This window comes from Anarhichas minor, unplaced genomic scaffold, assembly GCF_050575085.1.
Source record: "Anarhichas minor isolate MPS153535 unplaced genomic scaffold, ASM5057508v1 ptg000010l, whole genome shotgun sequence".
Classification (NCBI taxonomy): domain Eukaryota; kingdom Metazoa; phylum Chordata; class Actinopteri; order Perciformes; family Anarhichadidae; genus Anarhichas; species Anarhichas minor.
The window spans coordinates 5,857,983-5,880,919 of NW_027466456.1; the positions used below are offsets into that span (position 1 = coordinate 5,857,983).

Here is a 22,937-nt window from a genome sequence, read left to right on the forward strand (position 1 = left end):
ACTCACAGATTGTCAGAGCGGAATGCAGAACAATACATTTTCCAATTATGGTGTTGTTTTATTGTGAGCAGCTGAAACCTTTTACTGATGTCAGCTTGTGTTTTGGTTGCAGAGCAGAGAAGCGTAGGCGCACATTTTTCCCAGAGACTTGGGTGTGGCACTGCCTCAACGTCAGGTATTTAAATCTTTGTATAAATATTTCACTTGTGTGTGTGTGTGTGTGCGTGTGTGTGTGTGTGTGTGTGTGTGTGTGTGTGTGTGTGTGTGTGTGTTACATGCCCGGCGCTAGACATATCAGGTGCACCAGATTGTCTATACTTATATGGGATTTAGTCACAATCCAAAGCACTTAGGAGAGTAGAAAAATGCAGATGGGGGAAGAGATGAGAGGATCAAACATACAAAAACCTATAAGGATGAAACAGAGAGGAGACCAAAGGTAAAGAAATATTCATGAAATGTAAGAGGAGACAAGTATAGGTAGTATAGGAGGTGTGAGGAGAAGAATATAGACGAAGATTAAGAGGAACAGTGGAAGGGAAGTTGGGATCAGAAAAGGACGCGGGAAAGAGAGAGTGAAGATGGAAGAGAGGAGTGAGAGAGGGGGAGGAAAGGTGCGAGAGGAGCCTGATGTTTCATCACTCCAGCAGCGTCCAGAGTCCCCCCCCCCCCCCCCCCCCCCCTCCGGGTGTGAATGTGCCTCATTTAAATTGGGCGATCTTGGAACAGACTTTCTCAACAGCACCTTCCATTCATTTTCAGCCAATATAAATGGACTACCCATAGATTTCCATATGCTTGATTCCTTTGGATGGGACTCCAGCTCTGCCTAATATCCTGTGAAGTCCAAAGCTCTGATTTCCCTTAAAAATCCATTAAAGTGGATTTTGGGCAACTTTGATCAAAAGGAAGGTTTTTACAAGTTTATTATGCCCTGCGACAGTTTGCCAACACTAACATTAAATGTGCGCTGCCAATAATGAGCTCAGTCCATTTCATCCATAGAAACAGATCGGGTCAACACCTGACTGCCCCTCACACACCTATCCATGTCAGAGAGTTTGCTGTAGTTACATTGGTGCAGGTGTTGGTGTTGACGCAGGTGTTGCTAACATAAAAGTGATCTACATTGGTTCAAGCTTGTCCTTGTAGTCTGTGCCTTTTTATTAAGCAACCATGAAAGGATGCTTAAAAAAAAAAGAAAGAATCTTGTTAATTCACTCTCCAACTAAGCTTGCCACTCAAGTTGTGTCTCAACATGTGTCACTTGCAGCTCTGAGACCGGCGAAGCCGAGCTGCGATTGGAAGTGCCGGATTCGATCACCACTTGGGTGACCGAAGCCGTCGGCCTGTCGGAGGAAAAGGGGCTGGGCTTAGCAAAAAAAGCGGAGCTTCGTACCTTCAAGCCCTTCTTTGTCGACTTCACCTTGCCCTCCAGCTTAATCCGAGGGGAGCAGACCAAAGTTCCCCTCACTGTCTACAACTACCTGCCGACCTGTTCAGAGGTGAGATGATGAATGAGGGCGGCAGATGTACAGGAAGCAAGTTACGTTTCCACAGTGCAGCATATGTGCAATAAGGCTCGGCAGCAGTCGCCTTCACACAGTACAAACCTCGTAGTCTTTATCTATACATTTATGAAGATGACGAGGGTACCACTTCTTTACAGGGATAAGGCTTAAAGGGCCATACTCATGCTTTAGCCCATTACCCTCAAATTGTGTGCATGTTACATGACTGTAACCATCTTCCAAAGGATGGTTTCAGAATAAGGTTTTCTGAGAGGGTATTTGAAAAGATTTAATTGGCAAAAGTCTTAAATATTTAACATCCTGTGTGGTTCTCACGCTGTAAAATAGTTTCTACCAGCTAAATATTGAGTTTATCTGAAATGAATCTAATTTGATTGTTGGATGTTTTGTGCTGTACAACAGAAAAATGTGTGGTAAAACAAAAATAAAGATAGCTATATGCTGTAGAGGGAGATAAAACAAATAACAGCAACGAAAATTGTTCTTTGATATTAATGACCTGTCTCAAGCAAGTGTTAATTTTCAGCAAGTTGATTTTCGCAGTGTAATGACCTGAGTAGATAGCAGAGGCACGGAAGTCAAGTCCGTTGTTTTATACAGCCCGATATTACATAGTTGTCTCTTGAGTGCTTTACAATCCAAACAATATACCGCACGCTACATCATCACTTTAAGACAAAGTGTTTGTGAAGTAAAGACTGTGGATCACAGAGAAGACACAAAGCAACTAATCTAAATACACATGATGTGCTTCATAGGCGTTGGGCTGAAACATGTGATCTCAAAACAATGTGATGAACGAGACGAGGCTTGTTATGGAATAAATGGAGGTAATACTGAGGGACTGGACATGGTTGCCAAAAGAAGCACCGGTTTTGTAATGTGAAATCATTTGATTAGCCCAGAAGTACGTTGTAGCGCTGCCTTTGAACAGCCCTCTTAGTTCTGTCTTGGTCTTAAATAGGTCCGTCCTGCGCTCCACACAGATGACATCATGATGTTTGCAGATGAGCCTGTTAAATAGCCTGTGCGTGTGCTGCCCTGATGTCATGTGAGATGAATATACAAACCAGAGTAGCCCCTCCTTTGATGTCCACCCCAGCAACATGTGATTCCTATATTTTCTGCTCAGTTATTTACGACTTGTGGCGTGTGGATGAAAAACAGTTAAGAGATCCCCTCTGCATTACCGAGCCTCTGTGAAAATTGGTCGATGAGTGGAACATAATCCTTCAGGGAGCTTGAGAAGCATGAGTCAGTCAGCATGGAAAATTCGCAATGCGATTTAGAAATTCTCTCTCTCGCTTTCGGGGCTTTGAAGAGAACACGCTATATGAGGGAGGGGCGTGCCGGTCGAAATGATGTCATTGTAGCCCGTCAGAGGAGATCAATTGCCTCTGATTTGTCTCTTCCTGCTTCTCTCCTCTCTCAGGTTCATGTTAAAGTCTCAGTTCCGAAAGGCATAAAGTTTATTGGCCACCCTGGAAAGCACCACCTTACCAGGAAGAAGTGTGTTGCTCCTGGAGAGGCTACGCCTACATCCATTGTGTTGTCTTTCACGGAACTGGGGTCCGCAAACATCACAGGTAGTCACGTCGGTTTTATTAAGTACATTTTACAAACCACAAGTTTGCCTTTATCTGTACAGCATACAACAGCCTAACCCCTAACCCATTGACCCTTTGACCCTTGATTCTGAAAAGGAAAAACTCCCCCTAAAATACCCTTTAATGTTGAAATCGAAAATGAATGAGGGTTCTTGATTTCTCTGCTGTATTTCATCATTTTAAATACTTTTATAGGCAGGGCTGTAGGGGTTTAACAGTATCTTGTTCCATGCACATTTTTTCATAATGTCATGACACTGCCAGTTGCCAGGCAAAGATTAGAGAGGTATTCAGGTAAGTTGGCCAGATATCAGGCATTTCCATTGGAAATACTTGAGAAATGAATTTTCTTCCCCGGCAAGCGTTTTCACTGTTGGTCAGTATAATAGATAAAATGAGTTGTCGTACTTCATTACTACACACATACTAACAAAGCACCTTTATATTTACTTAAAGACCTTAAGTTAAATTACTATAACAATGTAGGATCAACTATTCTTATATCCCACAACCCCTGTCGCATTATCAGAAAAGTGGCTCAGCCTTTGTTTTGAAGGTATGCGTCAGAGTTTTGATGCTAATGTAAACAATACAGATTAGATTGTGCTGTATCATTGAAATAGCATTACTTGAATTCTTAAGTGGCGTAGCACTTGAGAAAATACCAGCCTTTCACCAGGACGTCCGTGCCCTCAGTGTGATGCCTTTCAAAAAGGCAAGTCTTTGACTTAAGAGAGCTGTGCTGAGCTGTGTGTGATCTGGTCACCCACCCAGAGTTACAAACAGTCCCCTCCAGAACGCATGTGAGAACAAAGCAGGCCAGCAGTGGGGGAGCAACCGGAGCTGTGCTGTGACACTCAGTGGCATGTTGATGAGTTTGCAGGTCACTGGCGGTCAATGGGCCCCCCATGGCCCCACTCTTAGTCCCCTGGCCCCTTGTGTTTCCCTCTCAGTACACACACACAAAGAGACGCCACTGGCACAGGGCCACATTTCCAATGTGCTCCCCAGCAAGAGAACTGGGAGTCCTCTTACAGACATGTTTGTCCTGTGTAACGTATGTTGATGTCCACAAATGACATTAGAGATATGGTCATATCCTGCCGTTACTGATTTTTGACCTCACAAACACTTTTTGATGTTTCCAAATCTCTTGACATTTGCCAACATTGTTAGGATATATTTTTCGAATTAACCCCCGCCCCATAAAGAGTGACTTTTAAGTACTTCGTATAGGATGAGCCTCAATGTCTAGATTGGCAAAATTCAAAACAATATTGCCCGGTAGTGACATGTACTCTGAGAAGTACTTTGTAGTGATAATTATAAACAATTTGAGATACGAAGATACTCAAGGCAGACAGATTTGAAGGGCTTGTCTCTCTGCCCCAGGGCTCCTACTGTTAGCATTTTATTTAATAACACATAACTGAATATAGGCGGGAACAATTACTCAAATCTTGCGACTTGCAAATCATGCTCCGCGGACATACCGCACAACCAAAGGGGTGACATTGTGCTGTTGAAATAAGGAAAGCTGATTCTGTTCTCTGCTGCCCCGATAGCTCGTGCTATTGCCTACAATGAACCAAGCTGCTGTTCAGATGGATTCCAGACAGGCAAAACAAATAACGACGTGGACGATAAAAGGACCCCGATTGGCCTGGATTATGTCCGCAGGACTGTCCATGTGGAGGTGAGAAAGTTGATGTTGATCAATGTCACTTGACAGAGAAGACTTGCTTTTATATATTTCAACAATAGGTTTGAATTGTTCTGAGATAATCTGTCCAAACTTTTTTTATTTCTTGATTCATCCCACTTTTCCTCTCCACTCTCCTTGTAGCCAGAAGGCCTTCCCAGAGAATACACCTACAGTGTCTTCTTCTGTCCCAATGGTATATATTTTTCTGATGTCATATCATTTTTAAGAATTTTTCAGGAGACCAATGGCAGATCATAGTTTACCTGCTGTATCATCTCCCTAATTACATTTCTTGAAATGATTAATTGAGTATTTAATATTTCCATTTTCAGAGAGAATCCACATTTCCACCCCCAACAAGTATGAGTATCAGTATGTGAAAAAGCCGGCCAAGATGAACCAGTTCCAAGTGGCAGTGAAGACCCACAACGATGCACACTTTGCCCTCTCTGCCAGCCCCCACGACAGTGCAGAGATGCTAGAGATCGTACTTGGGGGTAGGCAAAACACTCGCTCTTGGATCTCCTTGGGCAAGATGGGCGAGCCGCTGATCAGTGCCGCCACACCGGGCATCCTCTCCTGGGACGAGTTCCGCAGCTTCTGGATCAGCTGGAAGGGAGGCGTTGTCCAGGTAAAGAGATAAAAGAACTGTAGAGGAAAGTCAGAGGTTGGATAAATATATGTGTATTGGTTTGGTGTGATAGATTAGCAGCAATTAATCAGTTGAGCGGGTGAAATGATGAGCACATGGAATGATGTAATATCCTGCACCAATATCCTTTGGTGTCACAAGTCCGGCACAAAGAGAAGAGGGTGAAAAAGACTCAGCAGGCCATGGGGTCTGTGTGTTAGGAGGACTGGCGCCACTTTTACTGGCATGCTGTCTGGTAAGGTCATGCCTAACGGTCTGATGTTACTGAGGACTGTGATCCCCAGCCCCAGCATTAGCCTCAACCCATTCACCAAAGGCAGGAGTTAAAAGCCTGCGCAGTACAGCCCGATAGGATTCATTTATCTTCTAGGGGATGATGCCATTTTTTGGGTTGCATGAGCTGTGGGGCTCGGCCTTGCACTGTGTGGTTTAATGTGATTACGCAATGAAACTCTAGTACCAGAGAGGAAATGTGCTCTACATTGGTCCGTTTGTATGTTTGTGTTTGTGTGTGGGAGGTGAGTGAATCACACTAGCATCACCAAGACTTGGCAGAAGAACATTATTAGTGCTAAGTATGAGGGAGTCCAAAAAAAAAAAGCATCAGTTGCTTTACAAAACTGGGTTCACTGATTCGTAATGTTTTCTCGTTGACTACTATCTTTTTGTGTACCATTCTATTTGTGCTCCTGAAGTGTTTGCCTTCAGCCCGTCTGCATAATTCTCTCCAGGTGGGCCATGGTTTACATCCATCCAATGAATCAGTGATCCTCCAGTGGACAGGCCAATTCTCTGGACAGGTCTGACTCTTTTATTGCATTTATATACTAGTTGCAGTGATTTATCTTTACTGATAATAACAAAAATACTAATTTGTTTGTCCGTCCAGGTGCGTCACATAGGCTTCTCAACGGGCTGGGGATCAGTTGGGGAGTTTAAGATCTGGAGGAAGGAAGACTCTGATGAGAACCACAACGAGGCCTTCACTCTGGGGGTCCCTCACAACATGGTGCCTGGATCTGAGAGAGCCACCGCATTTATGATTGGTAAACTTTTTGTTAAGTGTGCATTTATATAACTTAGAATTGCATGTGCGAAACATCTATACCACTTTCATTATAATATCTACATCTCTAAAGCCTTAACGCACAGATCAGTAAAGCTCTACATGTGTGTTATATGTGTGTCTATGTGTACACCCGTACCAGGGGATGTGATGGGGCCAACTCTGAATAACCTGGACAAGCTGTTGCGCCTGCCCTTTGGATGTGGGGAGCAGAACATGATCCATTTTGCCCCCAACGTCTTTGTTCTCAAGTACCTGCAGAAGACCCGCCAGCTCAGCCCTGCGGTTGAGAATGAAGCAACTGATTACCTGTTGCAAGGTAAATGAACTGCAACCCTGCAAACTGGTTTTCACAACATGTTGCACCCTTAAAAGGATGAGCTCCTCACTAAGCTTTAAAAATAACTATCTTTACCTCTTAGCCTATGACGTTGTTGTATGAAGTTTTACATGTTTGTGTTAGGGAAACATGGGTTTGAGTTTTGTACATTTAACTATTGATTTATTGTAAATTTGATCCGTCTTTTAATCATTTTTTCTCCTGATATACTCAGGTTTGGATAATATGTCCAGTAAAACGTTTAAAATGTCAAGATGTGTATTACAGGATAGGTATCAAGAGTACCAAGAGCTCTTGCTTCACACAAACTTGCCCTACTTTTGTTGGACAAACCTGAATTGGTGATTCAATATTTGATGCTGAGATGGACAACTGGTGAGATAACCGATGACATCCTTATTCCCAAAATCCCGCAAACCTACCTCAAATTAGCGAGCAGCTGTTTAAGCAGAGGAAACAAATGCATCAATCAAGCTCTTAGAGTGTATCATAAATCTTAACAATTCAAATCCCTTCTGGCTTGACTTTGAGCAAATTGACTTAATGCTGAGCAGAAGGAATTTTGTCTAATTGTTGGCACGTTGAACACTGTTGTTAGGCTTTCTGGAAACTATTGGAGTGAAGTTTACCTTGGATAATGGTTTTTGTTTGTGGAGCTGTGGATTTCTCGACGGAGAAGCCTGGCCGGCACTGAATACTTTGGATCACGGAGTTACCCAGAGCAATCTTTTCTCCACCTCCTCTGTTTTCTCCACTTAACCCTCCTCGACCTTTTCTAGCATACCATGTCAGGGACAAGCTATACTGCAGATGGATCTACAGTAAATGAGTTGTGACTGTGAGGAATTCTTAAAATGTGTACGGAGCCTCAGGATCCCAGAAGAATCCCGATGTGTGTAGGTTATGCATCATTGAAAGTAGGAATTCAGCTGCTGGCCTGGATAAAGAACAGGACCTAACGTACTATGATTTCCACATCAATCACAAGGTTGTTGGGTTTTTGATCACTGCATAAAATACCGAACAAAAAAGACAATTTCAAAATCAGGAAAGTACCACATGTTCAAGTGGTGCTTTTGCTTGTCTTTGCACCACCTGTAAAACACAGCCCAGAGTTCAGTCTCACCTCGCTGCTTCTCATTTTTTGCCGGAACTTCAAAGATCACACGTTGAAAGAAGAACCCCTACTTAACACCCTGACACTTTTCTAGAACACTAAATACAATTCACTATCTGTTTACTCTTCTTTGATGAACTCACCTCTTGCAGTTAGTGTACATCACAAACGTGAGGATCCCATGAAATGCTTTGCGAGCAGTTGCAGACTTTTTAAACAAAGCATCTGCAGTGGTGTATAGGAAAAAAGTATGTTAATCATTTTTGTAATTTCTTACTAATCATGAGGAACTATTCTTGCTGAAAGTTCTCTCCCACCACCTCCCCCATTCTTTATTCTTCTCCAGGCTACCAGAGACAGCTGACCTACAAACGGCAGGATGGATCCTACAGTGCCTTTGGAGAAAGGGATTCCTCTGGCAGTATGTGGTAAGTCATTGTAGGTGTAGCCGTCAAGGTTTACACAACTCATATCAGCCAATGCTTAGCTGTAGCCACATTCTTCAGCTGTAACTGGGACTTAGGTTGCTGGCCAAAGCAATGAAGTTTTTATCAGAATCTCAGTGCTCAAATTAATCTATTGCTTGTTGATGTGTTTAAATCACTGGTTAGTGTTTATTTCAGGTTTACACTCCCTGGGCTCAGGCTGGCAGGCAGAGCCATCTCATGATAGTGATACAAATAAAATCAATGCCCTCAATGGGGAGCTCCACTGCTTGCATTTTGAGGCCCACGCACAATGTGCATACCTCTGGGTGATTTATGAGCTGAGGTGGGTATTATGATATTTAATAGAGCTAACGCTGTGAAACAGCAGGTTACTTAAACGGCAGAGAATCATAAACAAACGGCATAATTGGATCCCTGAGGTAGGCAAAGCTGTCAAGATTTGTTTGCAGTTAATCAGGGTTCATACCCATGGCACTGGACTGAGTGGAAGGAGTGGACCCATGCTGCTTTGGCCCCGCAGACGAGCTATTGGAGACATTGTTATAAGTTGTCTGGAGCCACTTCGCCAAATGGCTCTCGACCTTTTTTTAATTTTTTACATGACCTAGCAAACAGAAGCGGAGCATGCCTCTTAATGACTCACTACCTGGGTGAAATTGGTAACATTAAACTGCTGTGGAAAGCTTGAACTCATCCCGGGATGACTGTGAGAGGATGTGAGGATGTAACAAGCTGCGGTTTGGAGTTTTCCTTGGCGCCCGGTGTAACAAGTGTGGGTTGTGGTGGGCACGACTTAGATGGTGAACCTTCGGTTAAGCTTCATCAGACACTTTATGAATCCATCATCGACATGTTTGCATCCAAAACAAGCCCAGCTTTCGTTTTGGTTCCAGAGTTCAAGGGTAGAGCAGTGCATTTACTGCACGCTTAAAAGCACCCGTAATGCAGTGTTTATGAATTCCAGCTTGTAAAAATGTATCTGAGTGGAAATGGACAGGATCTAATGAAAAGATTGAACATAATGACAAGGCTGGCAGTGATGGTTTGGTGTGCAGCGCTTGGCCATCTCTGGTGCCAAGGCTGTTAACACTGCACAGAGTGGGCTGAAAGTTCACTGACTTCATTTAATTCAGATGCAGGGGGACACCGACGAGGAGCGATGGGGCAGAGAGTATGTCTTCAACCCCTGGCTCCTTTTCATGCTGAGCCGAATGAAAACTACCTGCTGTCTTGTAAAAACAGAAATACAGACCAACACTGTGGTCCGGTGTGTGTTTGTGCCAACATGTATAGGTTTTTATTGCCATACTTGTGAAGACATTTCATTCACTACATTAATTCCCTAACCACGGACCCCAGCTGACTAAACATAACCTTAGTTTCAACCTTAACCTTCATGTATAAAGTCACTCCTTTGGATTTGTAATGTTTCTTCTACAATTATCACAGTACACACAGCATCTTACTGTATACCTCAAGCCTGCTGCCCTTTGAAGCCTTCACCCTCAACTCTCTCACAACACCGATTTAAAAATACTTTTCTAACAAAGAAAGCTCAAGTGTCCATATGTTCTTCCATTTGAGATAACAGAGAAAGCTGAAGTCCCAGCTAAACAAACTCCCTCCTTCTGTAACTATTTCTAAGAGCGGGGCAGTTCTTTTTTCATTTTCTCTGACATTCCCAGTAGTTTGCTCTACGTGTTGAGGCTGGCATGGCATTTGTGTCTGCCCAAAGACTGATCTGACAGCGTTAGTAGGGTTGGGGGGCTGAATACCAGAGATTGAAAGAACTGATATACTCTGCTGTATTAACCCGATTTATATTTCCAGTCCTGTGCCAAACTGGCAAGCCAACATTGCTGTCTTTCTTTTGCCATAGCTTGGCTATAGAGCCTTTTGTAGAGGTGTGTATTTGTAAAAAATAAATGAAGCCACGTATGATCACCAAATAGTAAGTCATGTAGGCTTGACATAAAGCTATAATCCACAAACAGCCGCAAAAGTAATCCTAGGAATTAAAAATATAGACATATCCACCAACATATATTACAGACTTGATCAGCTGCCAACAGTTTACTGGTGTCTTGATGTAATTTCCCAGTTTGGTTGCAATACTCGCAGCAGCTTCACCAAACTCAGAGCAGCTACCCCTAAACCCTGTTGGTGCCATCCAGTTTAATCTCAGTTTAAGTGATGCACCTCTGGCTGCTTTCTAAAACAGCACACCAGCAACATAGTTTAAGGCCACCACACTTAAACAGGAGCGGGGAACCGATTCCTGTAGTCCAACTCATAACATTCCCCATTAAGCTTATCAACCTCGGCTTTATCATGGAGCAGCACACCCATGTATTGTCTTCTATTTGCCGTCAGATCTACCCTTTGAAGTATGAAGCTGGATAAGGGCAGCTCAGAGAAGGAATTTGGGAGTTAGGAAACAGAAGTAAGAATCAGGAACGGGGAGAATCGGGAGAGGGGGACCCCAGCCATGGGCCGCGTGGTGGAAGTGAGCATGTCTGGGGCTGCCTTCCTTCTCCAAACTAAATCATATCTACACTCTCCAGTACCTGTTTCCTGGGACCCGACTTAAAGCCAGTGACACAATATTATTTAACATTATAAAAATTCCAACAGGCTTGCGACTTCATCCCTAGTTTTGTCCAGGGAGGAATAACATCCAGGTTCCAGGCGGGGAAGATTTAGTGTTTCGCTTTTTGAGAGTAAAGTTCCCCTTCTCCCCTGGTGCTCTTTCTTGGATTGTGCTCTCACTTATGAGCTGTGAGCACGACAGGAAACTAGAGTGCTAGTTTGTTTATTTGCTCATTTCCATCTTGTGTGTCTTTGTTTTCATGGAAGGCAGCTTGCCTCATCCTATAAGTCAGTTGTGGTCAGGGGTGCTGTAATGGAATGTCTTGCTGTCACTGAGGAGTTGTTGGCCAAAGACTTCAGCTTTTCGACCACTGCCGGGAGGTCTGTTGTTTATGGATGAGTGTGTGTTTATTAGCTCAGCCGTGTTCCCCGGGCCCGACCTTGGCCTTTCCCCGTGGTTCCCCTGGTCCATCTCCACCGTGGCCCACTAAAAACCAAGACTCATAAACTTCCAGTTGCACTCCCAGGCCAGCCAGATTCACAACCTTCGTCCCTGGGATCCGTGTTTGTGTAAGTCGCGGAATGCTTTTGGGGAAACTCCAACATACATGCAGAAAGATACTTGATTGGGGCTGTGTGAGATTTCACATTCTCAAGAGCACAGCTGCCGCATCCTGTAGTGGTGATCAAACCCCGCTGCACCATTCTGCGCCCCTCCTCGCTGCTTTTTTTTTTTCCATCTCCTCAGATCCGTCTCTACATATCAGTCCTTTCTCCATCTGTCTTTCACAAAAACATCCCTCCATCTACAGTCTGTTGACAGATTAAAGGAGTGTGACTGGTTTTGGAAACTTCTCACTCTGTTGACAAAGTGATCGCAGTCAAACTCTTCATATTTTTTGGGGGGGATTTGTCAGCACATGTTTCAAAGGATCTAAAGATATATCTCCTCTCTTATCTCCCCCCCTCACCTGTCTTTAACGGTCTCACCCCTCCACCTCCACCTCTTCTTCCTCTAGGTTGACAGCATTTGTGCTGAAGTCCTTTGCTCAGTCTCGGGGTTTCATCTTCATCGACCCCGAGGAGCTTCGCGCCGCCAAGTCCTGGCTCATCAAATATCAGCGAGATGACGGCTCCTTCCCCGCCATGGGACGCATCCTCAACAAAGACCTGCAGGTAGGCTTGTGTCTTGGTGGGGGTCGGGTTAAAAGCAGGAACAGCGGTGGCATTTTCAAATTCAATTCCAGCCCCGTAGCTACCCCAAAATGTACATGATTTAATGGAATGAATTATTGGGAAAAAATATTCCTCAGACTTCATGGGCCTATGCGAATGTGTGCTTTTGTCCACAGGGAGGGATCCATGGGAAGATCTCCCTTACAGCGTATGTGGTAGCAGCTCTCCTGGAGACTGGGATAACCACAGAGGTAAGCAGCCCAACAGAATCACGACCACTCCTCAGTGGTGAGCTAAACAGTGTTTAATGTGACGGTACTTTAACAAGCCCCCTAAAAAAACAAGTTCATCTACAGCAGATGCAGTGGTGTAAAAATGGATTCATGTCGGTTGGTTAAACGTCTTTTAATCCAGTACGCTACCTGTCCCACTTACTCCTCCTACCAGGCTGCTGGGAATTTTCGTACATTTCGTGTGTGGACGTATCGCTGCATTCCTGATATTTGTGAAGATGTGCTGGCAGTCAGCCTTCTCATATTTGTCATGCCCCAGTGCTGCTAATCTAATATCTAATCACGTTTTGGACCACATCAAAAGATTTGGTCTGACAGGCAGAGACAATTAAGTTCCGTGAAAGACACCTCGGTTGCATTCCTCCCTGTCTCCTTTCTGCGTTTTTTGACTTGTTGCCCTACTTATCTCCCTGTTCTTGGCTTGCTTTTTCTTTGCTCTCTCACTAATAGCACTAATCACTAAACGACATGGGAAAGGGAAGAGTTACAACATAATTCTGGTGAAATCCTCCTCAGCATGTTTTGAATAAAGCTTCTGTAGCTCCGATTGTTTTTGTCTTTGCGCTCCATTTGTCCACATAGTTGACTCTTTATTCAGCATTTCCTCCTGCTGGCTCCCCTCCGTCCATCCATCCATCTGTCTGTCCTCCTCTACTATCTATCCCAGAGGGATAGAGTCTGAGAGTCTGTCCTTTTACAACTGATAAAAACTGAAAAGGTATCCTTCACATCAAAGCAGAACCTTCAACCCCCCCCCCCCCCCCCCCTCCAATTTCACTTAATTAAAAGATGACTGCTGCAATTAGAGTGAGTGGCTCTGGAGGCCTATCATCTCAGGGATGAGAGGGAAGGTCACATCTGCATGAGATGAAAGTCAAACTCTCAACTTTGTAATGGCCAAATGAATGTTTATTCAATAACTGCATTTGAGTAGAAGAGGCGGTTGTGAGTTTGGACAGTGCAGCCTCTGAACAGTTGAACGGAGGAGGGATGATGATGGTGACGATGATTTGTGTGTCTACGTGCGTACATTTGTACGTGCTGGTGTGTGCGTGTAGAGGGCATATTTTTGACAGTTATTTTGTAGGAAATCAATGTCGTTTTAAAGATGAAAACTTCACAAACACTGAATACAAACTTTTTTTGTTACTTTTAACTGTTCAATGTTTTATAAACTGTCCGTGGAACCACCATCATTCACAAGTCCCCTGCATTGCAAGCCTGCTCCCATCAACACCACGCTCAGAAATCCTAAATAATGTGTTTATGGAGGCACCTCCATAATAAAGCAAAATGTAAGTTAAAAGTAGTGAGTGGTGCTGTATCACTTTAACTAAAATATACCTAAAACGGTTCACTTGACTCACACATTTATAGCTTTAAACAACCGGTTATCAACAGTTGGAGAAGAAATGTACATAAATGTTCATCTGCTTGCAAATATGCTACAGAAAAGAATAAATTCAGAACATTGTAACAAAAATGACACTGTTAAAAAAGTCAACCTCTGCCATCTCTTATAAGCTATTGTTCATTTGTGTTCGTCTCATGTTCTGTCCTGTCTGCTCCAGGAGGAGAAGGTGGCAGTGGCCAAAGCCAAGGATTTCCTGGAGAGCAACACCTACTCTGCAGATGACCCGTACACCACGGCCCTGTCTGCGTACGCCATGGCTCTGCTACGCAGCCCGTACGCCCCTCTGGCCTTGCGCCGCCTCAACCACATGGCCATCACACAAGGTACTGCTTCACTGTGAGAAACACGGTCAGCAAGTCACTGATCCATCAGAACAAAATGAGAATATATTGAAATGTAAAAACATATAGTTGATGACTTTGCAACAGCGTTACCGTTACACCATTACAGGTTTACAGTTAAAGCCTCCTGCCCTAAGGCTACTTACAGAAGATGTAGGACAGAAGTGACTGAAGGAAGCTGCTGCAGCAGTGGCTCAATTCACCGCTCCCTTTCCCCCTCTGTTTCTTATCTCAATGTTGGGTTTCCTTTGGCCATTTCACTTCTTTTCCTCTTGACTGAAACTTTCTGCAAGTTTTAGCAGATTTGACAGAGTTTAGTGGAACACAAAAAAAAAAAAAACACTCTTTCTTGATCACAATGAGTTTATACCCCACGTACAATGAAGACACAGAGCTTGGTTGCATAGCTGCTGAAAGATTGAGACAATTAGGATACGGATACAATGAGTCATATGATCCAGGATGCCCTCCCTGAACTCTTTCTCTCTTTATCTCACTTTGTTTGTCTTTGTAGATGGACTCACCCACTGGAGTCTGACTGGCAGCACTATGACACATGAGGACACTTTCATGGGCTTCAGCGATGGCCTCTCTCAGTCAGGTAAACTTATTACTACCTACCTTAGACGTTAGTATTAGCTGTACCTGCAGCTTGCCGTCTCCTTGGCCAACCACACAGATCTGATATTGTCTGATTCCCCCAAATAAATCCAAATAAGCATCTAATTCTTGTTCGTTCCCAGTGGTGTCAGCAGAGGTGGAGATGACAGCATACGGTCTTCTGACCTACACCCTCCTGGGGGATGTGGCTTCTGCCCTGCCTGTGGTCAAATGGCTCTCCCAGCAGAGGAATGCCCTGGGCGGCTTCTCTTCCACACAGGTAGCCCTTTTTGTCTGGCTTCTTTTGTCCTTTGGTTCAGCATCATTCCAAGAGCTAATCAAATTAAACAGCTTTTTTCTGTTTGACAAAAATACTAATCAAAGAAATGACAATGAAAGTAACCAGAATCATTTCAGTGTACTCTTTTTTTTGATAACGCAGCAGTTAGGGTCTTTAGTAAAGGTGATGTAAATTTGCTGTTGCCACTAAAGCAACTATAATTTATTAATCCCAAAAAAAAAGAAATCGTTCTTCAACCCCTGTGCAGGACACGTGTGTAGCTCTGCAGGCTCTGTCAGAGTATGCCATCCTGTCCTATGTCGGAGGGGTCAACCTCACAATCTCACTGGCCTCCACCAACCTCGACTTCCAGGAGACCTTTGAACTCAACAGGGACAACCAGAAACTCCTTCAGAGTGCCAAGGTAACCACATCCATGGAAACAGTGAATTAATTTAGTTAAGGCAAGCAGGCTCCTCACTGTATTTCTTGTGCAGATGAGGCACGACAATCGATTTGCTTTGTTGCTCATTTTAGATTGTTCGTCCAGGTTGACAGCGCTTTATCAGCATTCATTAGTGGTCAACTCTACTAATGATTGCCAGCACTTCAGAGGCGGCATTAGAAAAACTCCAGCGCTGAAATGCAATGTAGAAACTTTTCCCTCTTTATTGTAGTGATTGACGAGCAACTATGTACCAGAGCCAGTCTCTGGCATTAAACATTAATCTCTCTTTCTATGTCCGGCTGTTAAGTAGCCAGGACCTTTTCACACTGCCAAACCAAACCAGGCTTGACTGCACTGGGTTTCCCAGAAGCACCTTGTTGGTCTGTTTATTTTGTAACTGTGTTTTATTGGCCTGTTTGCCCACGCATTACAAATTTAACAGTGTGGGTACGCACCTCCTTGGCCAGGGCACTGTGGCGTCAGGTCAGGTCAGTGCGCGTGTGCGCTTGTGTGCGTGCGTGCGTGTGTTAAGTGCTCCAACGGACAGCCCGAGTGGTTCAGGTGAGAGTGCAGTACGTTCTCTCTGCCGGGCATGTTCCTCTACTGTGATTAGTGGTGTCAGCTTAATTGGGGGCAATCAAGGCCTGCTGGTTAGTAGCCAGGGAACCACTAGTGGCGTTGCAGCAGCCTACAGCATTCATTCACTTGATAAATGATTCATTCACCTCTCCCTGCCCCCTCTGACTTTCTTTGTTTCTCTTCTCTCTCTCTCTCTCTCTCTCTCTCTCTCTCTCTCTCTCTCTCTCTCTCTCTCTCTCTCTCTCTCCTCTCTCCTCTCTCTCTTTTCAGATCCCCAGTATCCCCACAGGCCTTTTTGTCAGCGCTAAAGGAGAGGGCTGCTGTCTCTTGCAGGTATTGTAGTACACAAAACACGCTCACAAAAATAGAAACATTTGCCGTCTTGAACATTGTCCAAAGGGGAACCATAACACTCGGCATACTTCCATCAGCTCACAGCAAGAATCTGCCGGTACAGTGGTCCCATAATGCCTAAATTCCTCCCTTAAATTGGAGTAATCTGGTAGAGTTTAGCCAGTTGTTTTGGAATGTGTTGATCGTTCCTGTGGTCCCCTGGACGGGATGCTGTTTACTTCCTACCTTGTCACAGATGAACAAAAACCTCTTTCATGAACAGAATCATTCTTCTTCCTATTTGTTGGATGATATTCTGTCCTCTCTTCTTATCACCTGTGTTTATACATTCGTCGGCTTTAAAAACCAAACAAGGCATGACTGAAAAAGCACGGGGTTATCAGAGGTGTTTACAATCCCGTTTTCGGAAACCTGCATGTGAGGTCTGACTTGATTTGACCGAGGCAGAGCCAGCTACAGCAGCGGATGTTGTGCTCTGCTGTGCAGCGCCTGAAACGTCTTCCAACTCGTTCTCACACACACAAACACACAATTTCTTTCTTCACACCTCTCACCCTCTCTACTTTCCCTCCATCCGCACCTCTCCGTCAACACAGCCCTCTGACAGCCCCTCAGGCCAGCAGCACCTGGGCTCTAATGAAATACAAGAGTGGGGCAATCAAAGAGACCTGCCTGTGTGTGTATGTGTTTGTAGACACACTGTATGTGATGAGTATGTGTCCTTTGCCTCAGGATTATTATTTAGTAGCTTTGCAAAGGTCTCAAATCAGACTGGATGATTTATTTACAATGTGTACAATTCTGGGAATAATAATCTTCAGTGAAATTAAGAAGAGCGTCAAAGCAGTGAGTTGTCTTCAGGCTAAAATAGTAGTCTACTGAAAGCATGCCTTGTGTCAAGGGAATATGATTTGTGGTTTATGCTTTAAAGCACCGCCTTTTTTTCTGACTTTGTAGTCTTTTCAAGGCCAGAGGTCTTTAATATTGGAACTCAATGAGTAGCTTGTTTCCAAATGATAAAGCCAAAAGTTAATAATTATTTTTCTTCATACAAAAGTATTGTTTTTTTTGGCCAATAAATAAAAACGTGGTTTGATAGCAGATATTACTGTGAGGCTATACCTAGGGCACCTCTGGTCAGGCCGCTAGCATGGCTAGAGTAACTTTATAATACAGGGATTTCAAACCACAAAACAACTAAGACAGTGAAAGTAAACATTCAGTAGGCATTAGCCAGTCCTTTCAAAGTGATATTTGTAATGTGGTGTTTATGAAAAGCAAATTTCATTACCAGGATTGCAAAGCCTGGCCATCTTAAATGTTTTCCTTTCCAGCATATAAAGTCTTAATTTCATGGATATCCTTCTGAAAAACCTTCCCGCTGCTCTCTGTGTGTCTGTAGATTGATGTGTCTTACAACCTACCCGACCCAGTGTCCAAGCCAGCCTTCCAGCTCAAGGTGGACCTGAAAGAGCCTTTTCAGGAGCGACACCTGCAGCCCCCCTCCTCCTCGTCTTCCCGTCACCCTACCTCGCGCTCCCGGAGCCGTGCTGACAACCGCTCTGAGCTGAACCGGAAGCGGCGGGCGCCCATCGATGACGACGACCCAGCTGCCCACCAGGACAAAATGGACTTCCACATCTCCTTAGAAGTTTGTGCCAGGTAGAACACAACAACTACATAACAGGAAAGAAGCTGGCGTCACAGGAAAGTCCAGCTCTGCTTCTAATAATTTTCACCCTGACCCCACTCTCTCTGTGTAGGTGGCTCCATTCAGGATCGTCCAACATGGCCGTCATAGATGTTCCCATGATTTCTGGTTTCCGAGCAGATGTTGAAAGTCTAGAGAGGGTATGTAATCACATTAATATCCAAGATTTAAGTGGCTCACAGACTGTTAGACAAGCAGTGGAAGTAGTCAGGTAAGTGCCCAAACTGAAAGGCAGGTGGAAAGAGAGACAGATGCGTCCACATCTGGAGACCATTTGACGGAAATGCAGTATGTCATGGAATTCATCAGACTCCTCCGTCTTCCTTTGCAGACTCCTTTGCAAACCCCCGACTCACATGTACACTCACACAGGATGCATCCTTCAACATACTCGCATAAGCACAGATACTTTAGATAAGGATATTTCTACTGTGGTACAGTGGAGGGTGTTGTGTAAATATTAGTTGGAGGAGGGAAAGCGGCACGTGATTACCTGACATGATCTCCATTGTTGTAAGGAAATGGACGGAACAGCTCCTGAAGACTTACTTCAAATGGGACGGGCCCCTCTTAGTGCTGCGTGTTACACACGTGTGTCCTCATGTGTTTGAATGTGTCATAGGCAATGGAAAGATCATTAAGGTGAGGGTCCTTTTTATGGTGGTGTTTGGTGTTTTTTTTGGGTATGACTAGAGAACGACCAGCCGACCATAGAGTTACAATGTCTCAGGGTCAAAGACTGTCAGGCCTCTCTGGGCCAAGTACACACACCTCTTTGGGCCCTGTAAGATACAGACTTTGCGTAGTTTGCAAAAGACAGAGGCAAGAGACCAGATATACTGTAATAAACAGAGGACTGGATTAAAGGGAGTAACAGACATGGGATGGATGGGTTATTTCTGTTGATGGAGAGCGAGAGAAAGAGATGATTAGTTTCAGGGCTGAATCCAGGTCAGCTCCCCAGCCATCCATCGGAGGCCTGTCCTTCATTACTACACAGTTATAGCCGCCTCAGTCTGCAGGCTTCCACCTCTAAAAGAGCCACCTCTCTGGCTACCTGGGGAGATGTTAAACACCGCACACATACGTACACACGTACACTCCTGTGAGTGTGTCAGTTGAGGCTGACCCAAGTTGTAGTGGCTAACAAGCTCAGTTTACACCCCTGCTGGCCTCCCTTGGAGTTTTACTGCTGCCTGCCTGACTGCCACTTACATTCCTCAATTTATGGTGGCAAGCTTGGCTTCTACAGTCATGTCTAGTTGCTTTCATGGAAGCTGTAGTCATGAATGATGTCGAGTGACTGACTGGGAGCTACCACAGCCATTGCCTCTTATCACCCCAATATAATGAGCTTCGTTTAACGATCCAGAACACACCGTGGGTATAACATTTGAGCTAAGGGAGTTCATTAGCAATGTGTAGTTGCTAGATAGACAAACAATACTTTCGTAAACAGAGAGGCCAGTTGAGTAGTGTGTGTGTGTGTGTGTGTGTGTGTGTGTGTGTGTGTGTGTATGAGAGAGAGGGAGAACGAGTGTGTGTGTGTGTCTCGGTGGCGCCAGCTCAGGCTGAGCACCTCATAAACCCCTGCTGTCCAAAGGCTGCCACCTTTGACAGAATGAAAAATCACCCCGTGGGGGGAATTGACTCTGCTGGCTCTCTATGCACACACTCACATTTGCAGCAAACTCATTCATACACTCATATTTACTAGATATGGTCATGCATGTCTGACCCAACTATACATTCATCCTCAAGGTTCACAAAATACCAGGAACTCTGTATGAAACACTGATCAGGCGATCTCAGAGGAACGCTATGATCCCTTGTTGATTTAAACTAATGAAGGCCTAAAGCCAATTCCATGATTGGTAACCTGTACGTTTTCCACCCTGCAGTCATGTCATGCAGTCAAGGGTGAGTACATATGGCTTCAATTCCAGTTGTGGCCCACGGAGCACATTCAAGTGCAAGCAGCAAGCACTGCCTTAGTCAATCCAGGGTTTTTGTGATGTATTTACTCTCAGTGAATAATAAACCCTGGTTAGCATGAGACGGAGCTGTCCAGTCCGTCGTGGTGCTGATTACTATTGTCCGTGACTACTAGTTGTCCATTAATGTTGGAATCAAATGTCCAGCTGGCTTAGCTATGAGCCATGTGCTCTTTGTCCATGAATGGTCCTTTTGTACTCTTAATCAGCTACAGACTAAAGTCTTTTCAGCATCGGCCATAGCGTTTACTTGATCCAGATAGATATAATGCATGAAAGAAAGAGAGATGTATTTGGCTAATTTTCAATTTTGTATGCATTCATGGTGCATTCTTGTGAAACTGATATTTTTAAAGAGGACGTTGCCGTGTAACATGTTAAAGTTTAGGTGGGTAAGATGGTAAGGTCACTTGGTTACAGAGCAACTGAGAGGAGAGGGGAGTATTTAAAACTATATTTTCCACTAAACCAAGGACATAAAAACACACACATACCCTGCAACATGTCTGTACAAATTCCAGCATTAAACTTGTGTTGTGTGTGTTTTTTTTACATACTGAGCCTGATTTTTCTTTTGTCTCACTCAACAGCTGCTGATGGACAAGCGAGTGGGTCTGAAGAGATATGAGCTGAATGGAAGAAAAGTATTGTTCTACTTTGATGAGGTGAGTTTAATCCAAATTGTGTCTGTCAGAGCTCATTCCAAAGAATACTGTATGTGTGGAGATGGTGGATGAAGAGAGGGTTACTCGCCAGTGTTTGCACAGGGTTTTGTGTGTGTGTGTAAAAAAGTGTAATAGTATGCATACATTCTTTTTTTTTTGTGTGTGTTTGTCACCCCTTCTTAGATCCCCAGCCAGTGTATGACATGTGTGGCCTTTCAAGCTATCAGGGAGTACATTGTGGGCAAGACAGCACCTGTTCCGGTCAAGATCTACGACTACTATGAACCAGGTGTGCATGTGATGAATATTTTGGCATTTTCGCCTTTATTTGACTGAGGACAGTGTAGAAATGGGAATGATATGCAACAAAGGTCACAAGGCCGGAATCAACTGGCCCGGGACGTTACTGTTATATGGAATGCGCTTCAACCACTCGGCTACCATGGCGCTGCAGTAGTGCAGGGAAACTTAGAAACTCACCAAGCTATGAAGTGGCGTCTTTTTTTTTGGAGAAAATTGGATATTTTTCTTTTAAGTTGATGACCTAGTTATGGTGAGCGTCATCATTGTTTCGTCTGTGTGGATGTGTGAACGTGCTGGTGTGGGTCTATGCTTTTCATGCAGCCTTTGAGGCCACCCGGTTTTACAACGTCAGCGAGAACAGTCCGCTGGCACGGGAGCTGTGTGATGGACCCACTTGCAATGAGGTGGAAAGTTCAACCAATCAGTGGATCGGTGAGACTCATGCGACGCTTTTAAAGATTCACAGAGACACCCCACTATCAGTCTACTAAAAACTTGTTTTCCCCTGCAGGTTTTGTGCAGGCGAACCAGTGCAACAATGTGTTTGGATGTCTGGAGGAGGAGCAGTTTGAACGTTGCACTTGCTACAGGGACTGCGGTTACGACGGGGAGCCAGTTTGTGGGTCAGACGGCCAGCTCTACCAGAACCAGTGTCAGATGGAGGTGTTTGCCTGTCGAAATGGGACACGCATCAAGCAGGTTCCCCTGTCCCAGTGTCCTCACAGTAAGAGCTCTCTCATCACACATCATCTGACATCACCTCGACTTTGGCCTTACAACTACCGAGGCTCCGTAATTCACTCATGCTGCTGCTTGCACTACTACAAAACATGGTTCCAGTCCTCTAAATCTCCACCCCCATCTCAGATATGTTTAACGTTTTAAATAGGTCTTCTGGTTGGAGAAGCCGTCGACCAATCAGAGGTTAGTAGGCACGATTAACAAGTGGGCGTCATCTTCTTACGCAGTTAGCTAACTACCTGGTACATTCGTGGAAAGTAGCGACAGCGTGAATAAGATTGACTCATCAGTTGTACGTCCATGTAGAGCACCAGCTCTTAAATCTACATATTTCTTTGATCAGTGCTCCCAGCATCCAATGTGGCAGCAGCTGATTGGTTAGGACAAAACAAAACAGGAAATTGGCTAACATGAACAAAGCGTCGGGCTGAATGAATGAAGTGAAACAAAAAAGGCAATTGAGCCCGATTATCATGCTAATGCTACTTGTCTTGGATGGAAATAATTGCTTTGATGTCTGCATTTCACTTTATTTTGAAACAAATTTGTGCATCCAAGAGCAGCTCAAATCAACTGTGTACTGTTTGTTCAGTTCTACAATAGGTGGGCTGTAACTCACAGACATTGACGGTATGTCCCAGAACGTTTCCTCCCTTTGGAAGAAACAAGTATGTGTCTGAATGAGTTATTGGATACAGTCCGTTGGCTTGGCTATAACTCTGTGTGTGTGTGTGTGTGTGGTCGTGTGTGTAATTGTCCACATGTCCATTGTGCACTCATCTCTATGTGTCGGTTTGCACGTGCAAGTGTGTCTGTGCTCATCTGTGTGTGTGTGTGTGTGTGTGTGTGTGTGTGCTGTGATCTAAGCTGTAGAAACAGCTGTTCAGGTGTTGAGCTGATTACTGGATGAGTTTTCTGAGGAGAGCTACCCGCCGTGCCCCCCCCCCCCCCCCCCCCCCCAAACACCCTCTTTCGCTCTCT

The 22,937-nt window shown here is 44.4% G+C and overlaps 1 protein-coding gene across 1 annotated transcript in view; it reads left to right on the forward strand.

The window, feature by feature from the left end:
* cpamd8 (C3 and PZP like alpha-2-macroglobulin domain containing 8) overlaps nucleotides 1-22,937 on the forward strand; it is a 39,272-nt gene that overhangs the window by 12,169 nt on the left and 4,166 nt on the right. The window contains exons 19-41 of the mRNA XM_076087815.1: nucleotides 113-175; nucleotides 1,274-1,505; nucleotides 2,965-3,118; nucleotides 4,705-4,835; nucleotides 4,986-5,037; nucleotides 5,177-5,475; nucleotides 6,228-6,296; nucleotides 6,386-6,542; nucleotides 6,705-6,881; nucleotides 8,366-8,447; nucleotides 12,077-12,233; nucleotides 12,410-12,484; nucleotides 14,098-14,263; nucleotides 14,796-14,882; nucleotides 15,025-15,161; nucleotides 15,430-15,585; nucleotides 16,459-16,521; nucleotides 17,945-18,204; nucleotides 18,306-18,393; nucleotides 20,838-20,912; nucleotides 21,096-21,201; nucleotides 21,537-21,647; nucleotides 21,727-21,939. Of these exons, the coding sequence (XP_075943930.1) occupies nucleotides 113-175; nucleotides 1,274-1,505; nucleotides 2,965-3,118; nucleotides 4,705-4,835; nucleotides 4,986-5,037; nucleotides 5,177-5,475; nucleotides 6,228-6,296; nucleotides 6,386-6,542; nucleotides 6,705-6,881; nucleotides 8,366-8,447; nucleotides 12,077-12,233; nucleotides 12,410-12,484; nucleotides 14,098-14,263; nucleotides 14,796-14,882; nucleotides 15,025-15,161; nucleotides 15,430-15,585; nucleotides 16,459-16,521; nucleotides 17,945-18,204; nucleotides 18,306-18,393; nucleotides 20,838-20,912; nucleotides 21,096-21,201; nucleotides 21,537-21,647; nucleotides 21,727-21,939 (3,110 nt within the window). The remainder of the gene's footprint in view (nucleotides 1-112; nucleotides 176-1,273; nucleotides 1,506-2,964; nucleotides 3,119-4,704; nucleotides 4,836-4,985; nucleotides 5,038-5,176; nucleotides 5,476-6,227; nucleotides 6,297-6,385; nucleotides 6,543-6,704; nucleotides 6,882-8,365; nucleotides 8,448-12,076; nucleotides 12,234-12,409; nucleotides 12,485-14,097; nucleotides 14,264-14,795; nucleotides 14,883-15,024; nucleotides 15,162-15,429; nucleotides 15,586-16,458; nucleotides 16,522-17,944; nucleotides 18,205-18,305; nucleotides 18,394-20,837; nucleotides 20,913-21,095; nucleotides 21,202-21,536; nucleotides 21,648-21,726; nucleotides 21,940-22,937) is intronic.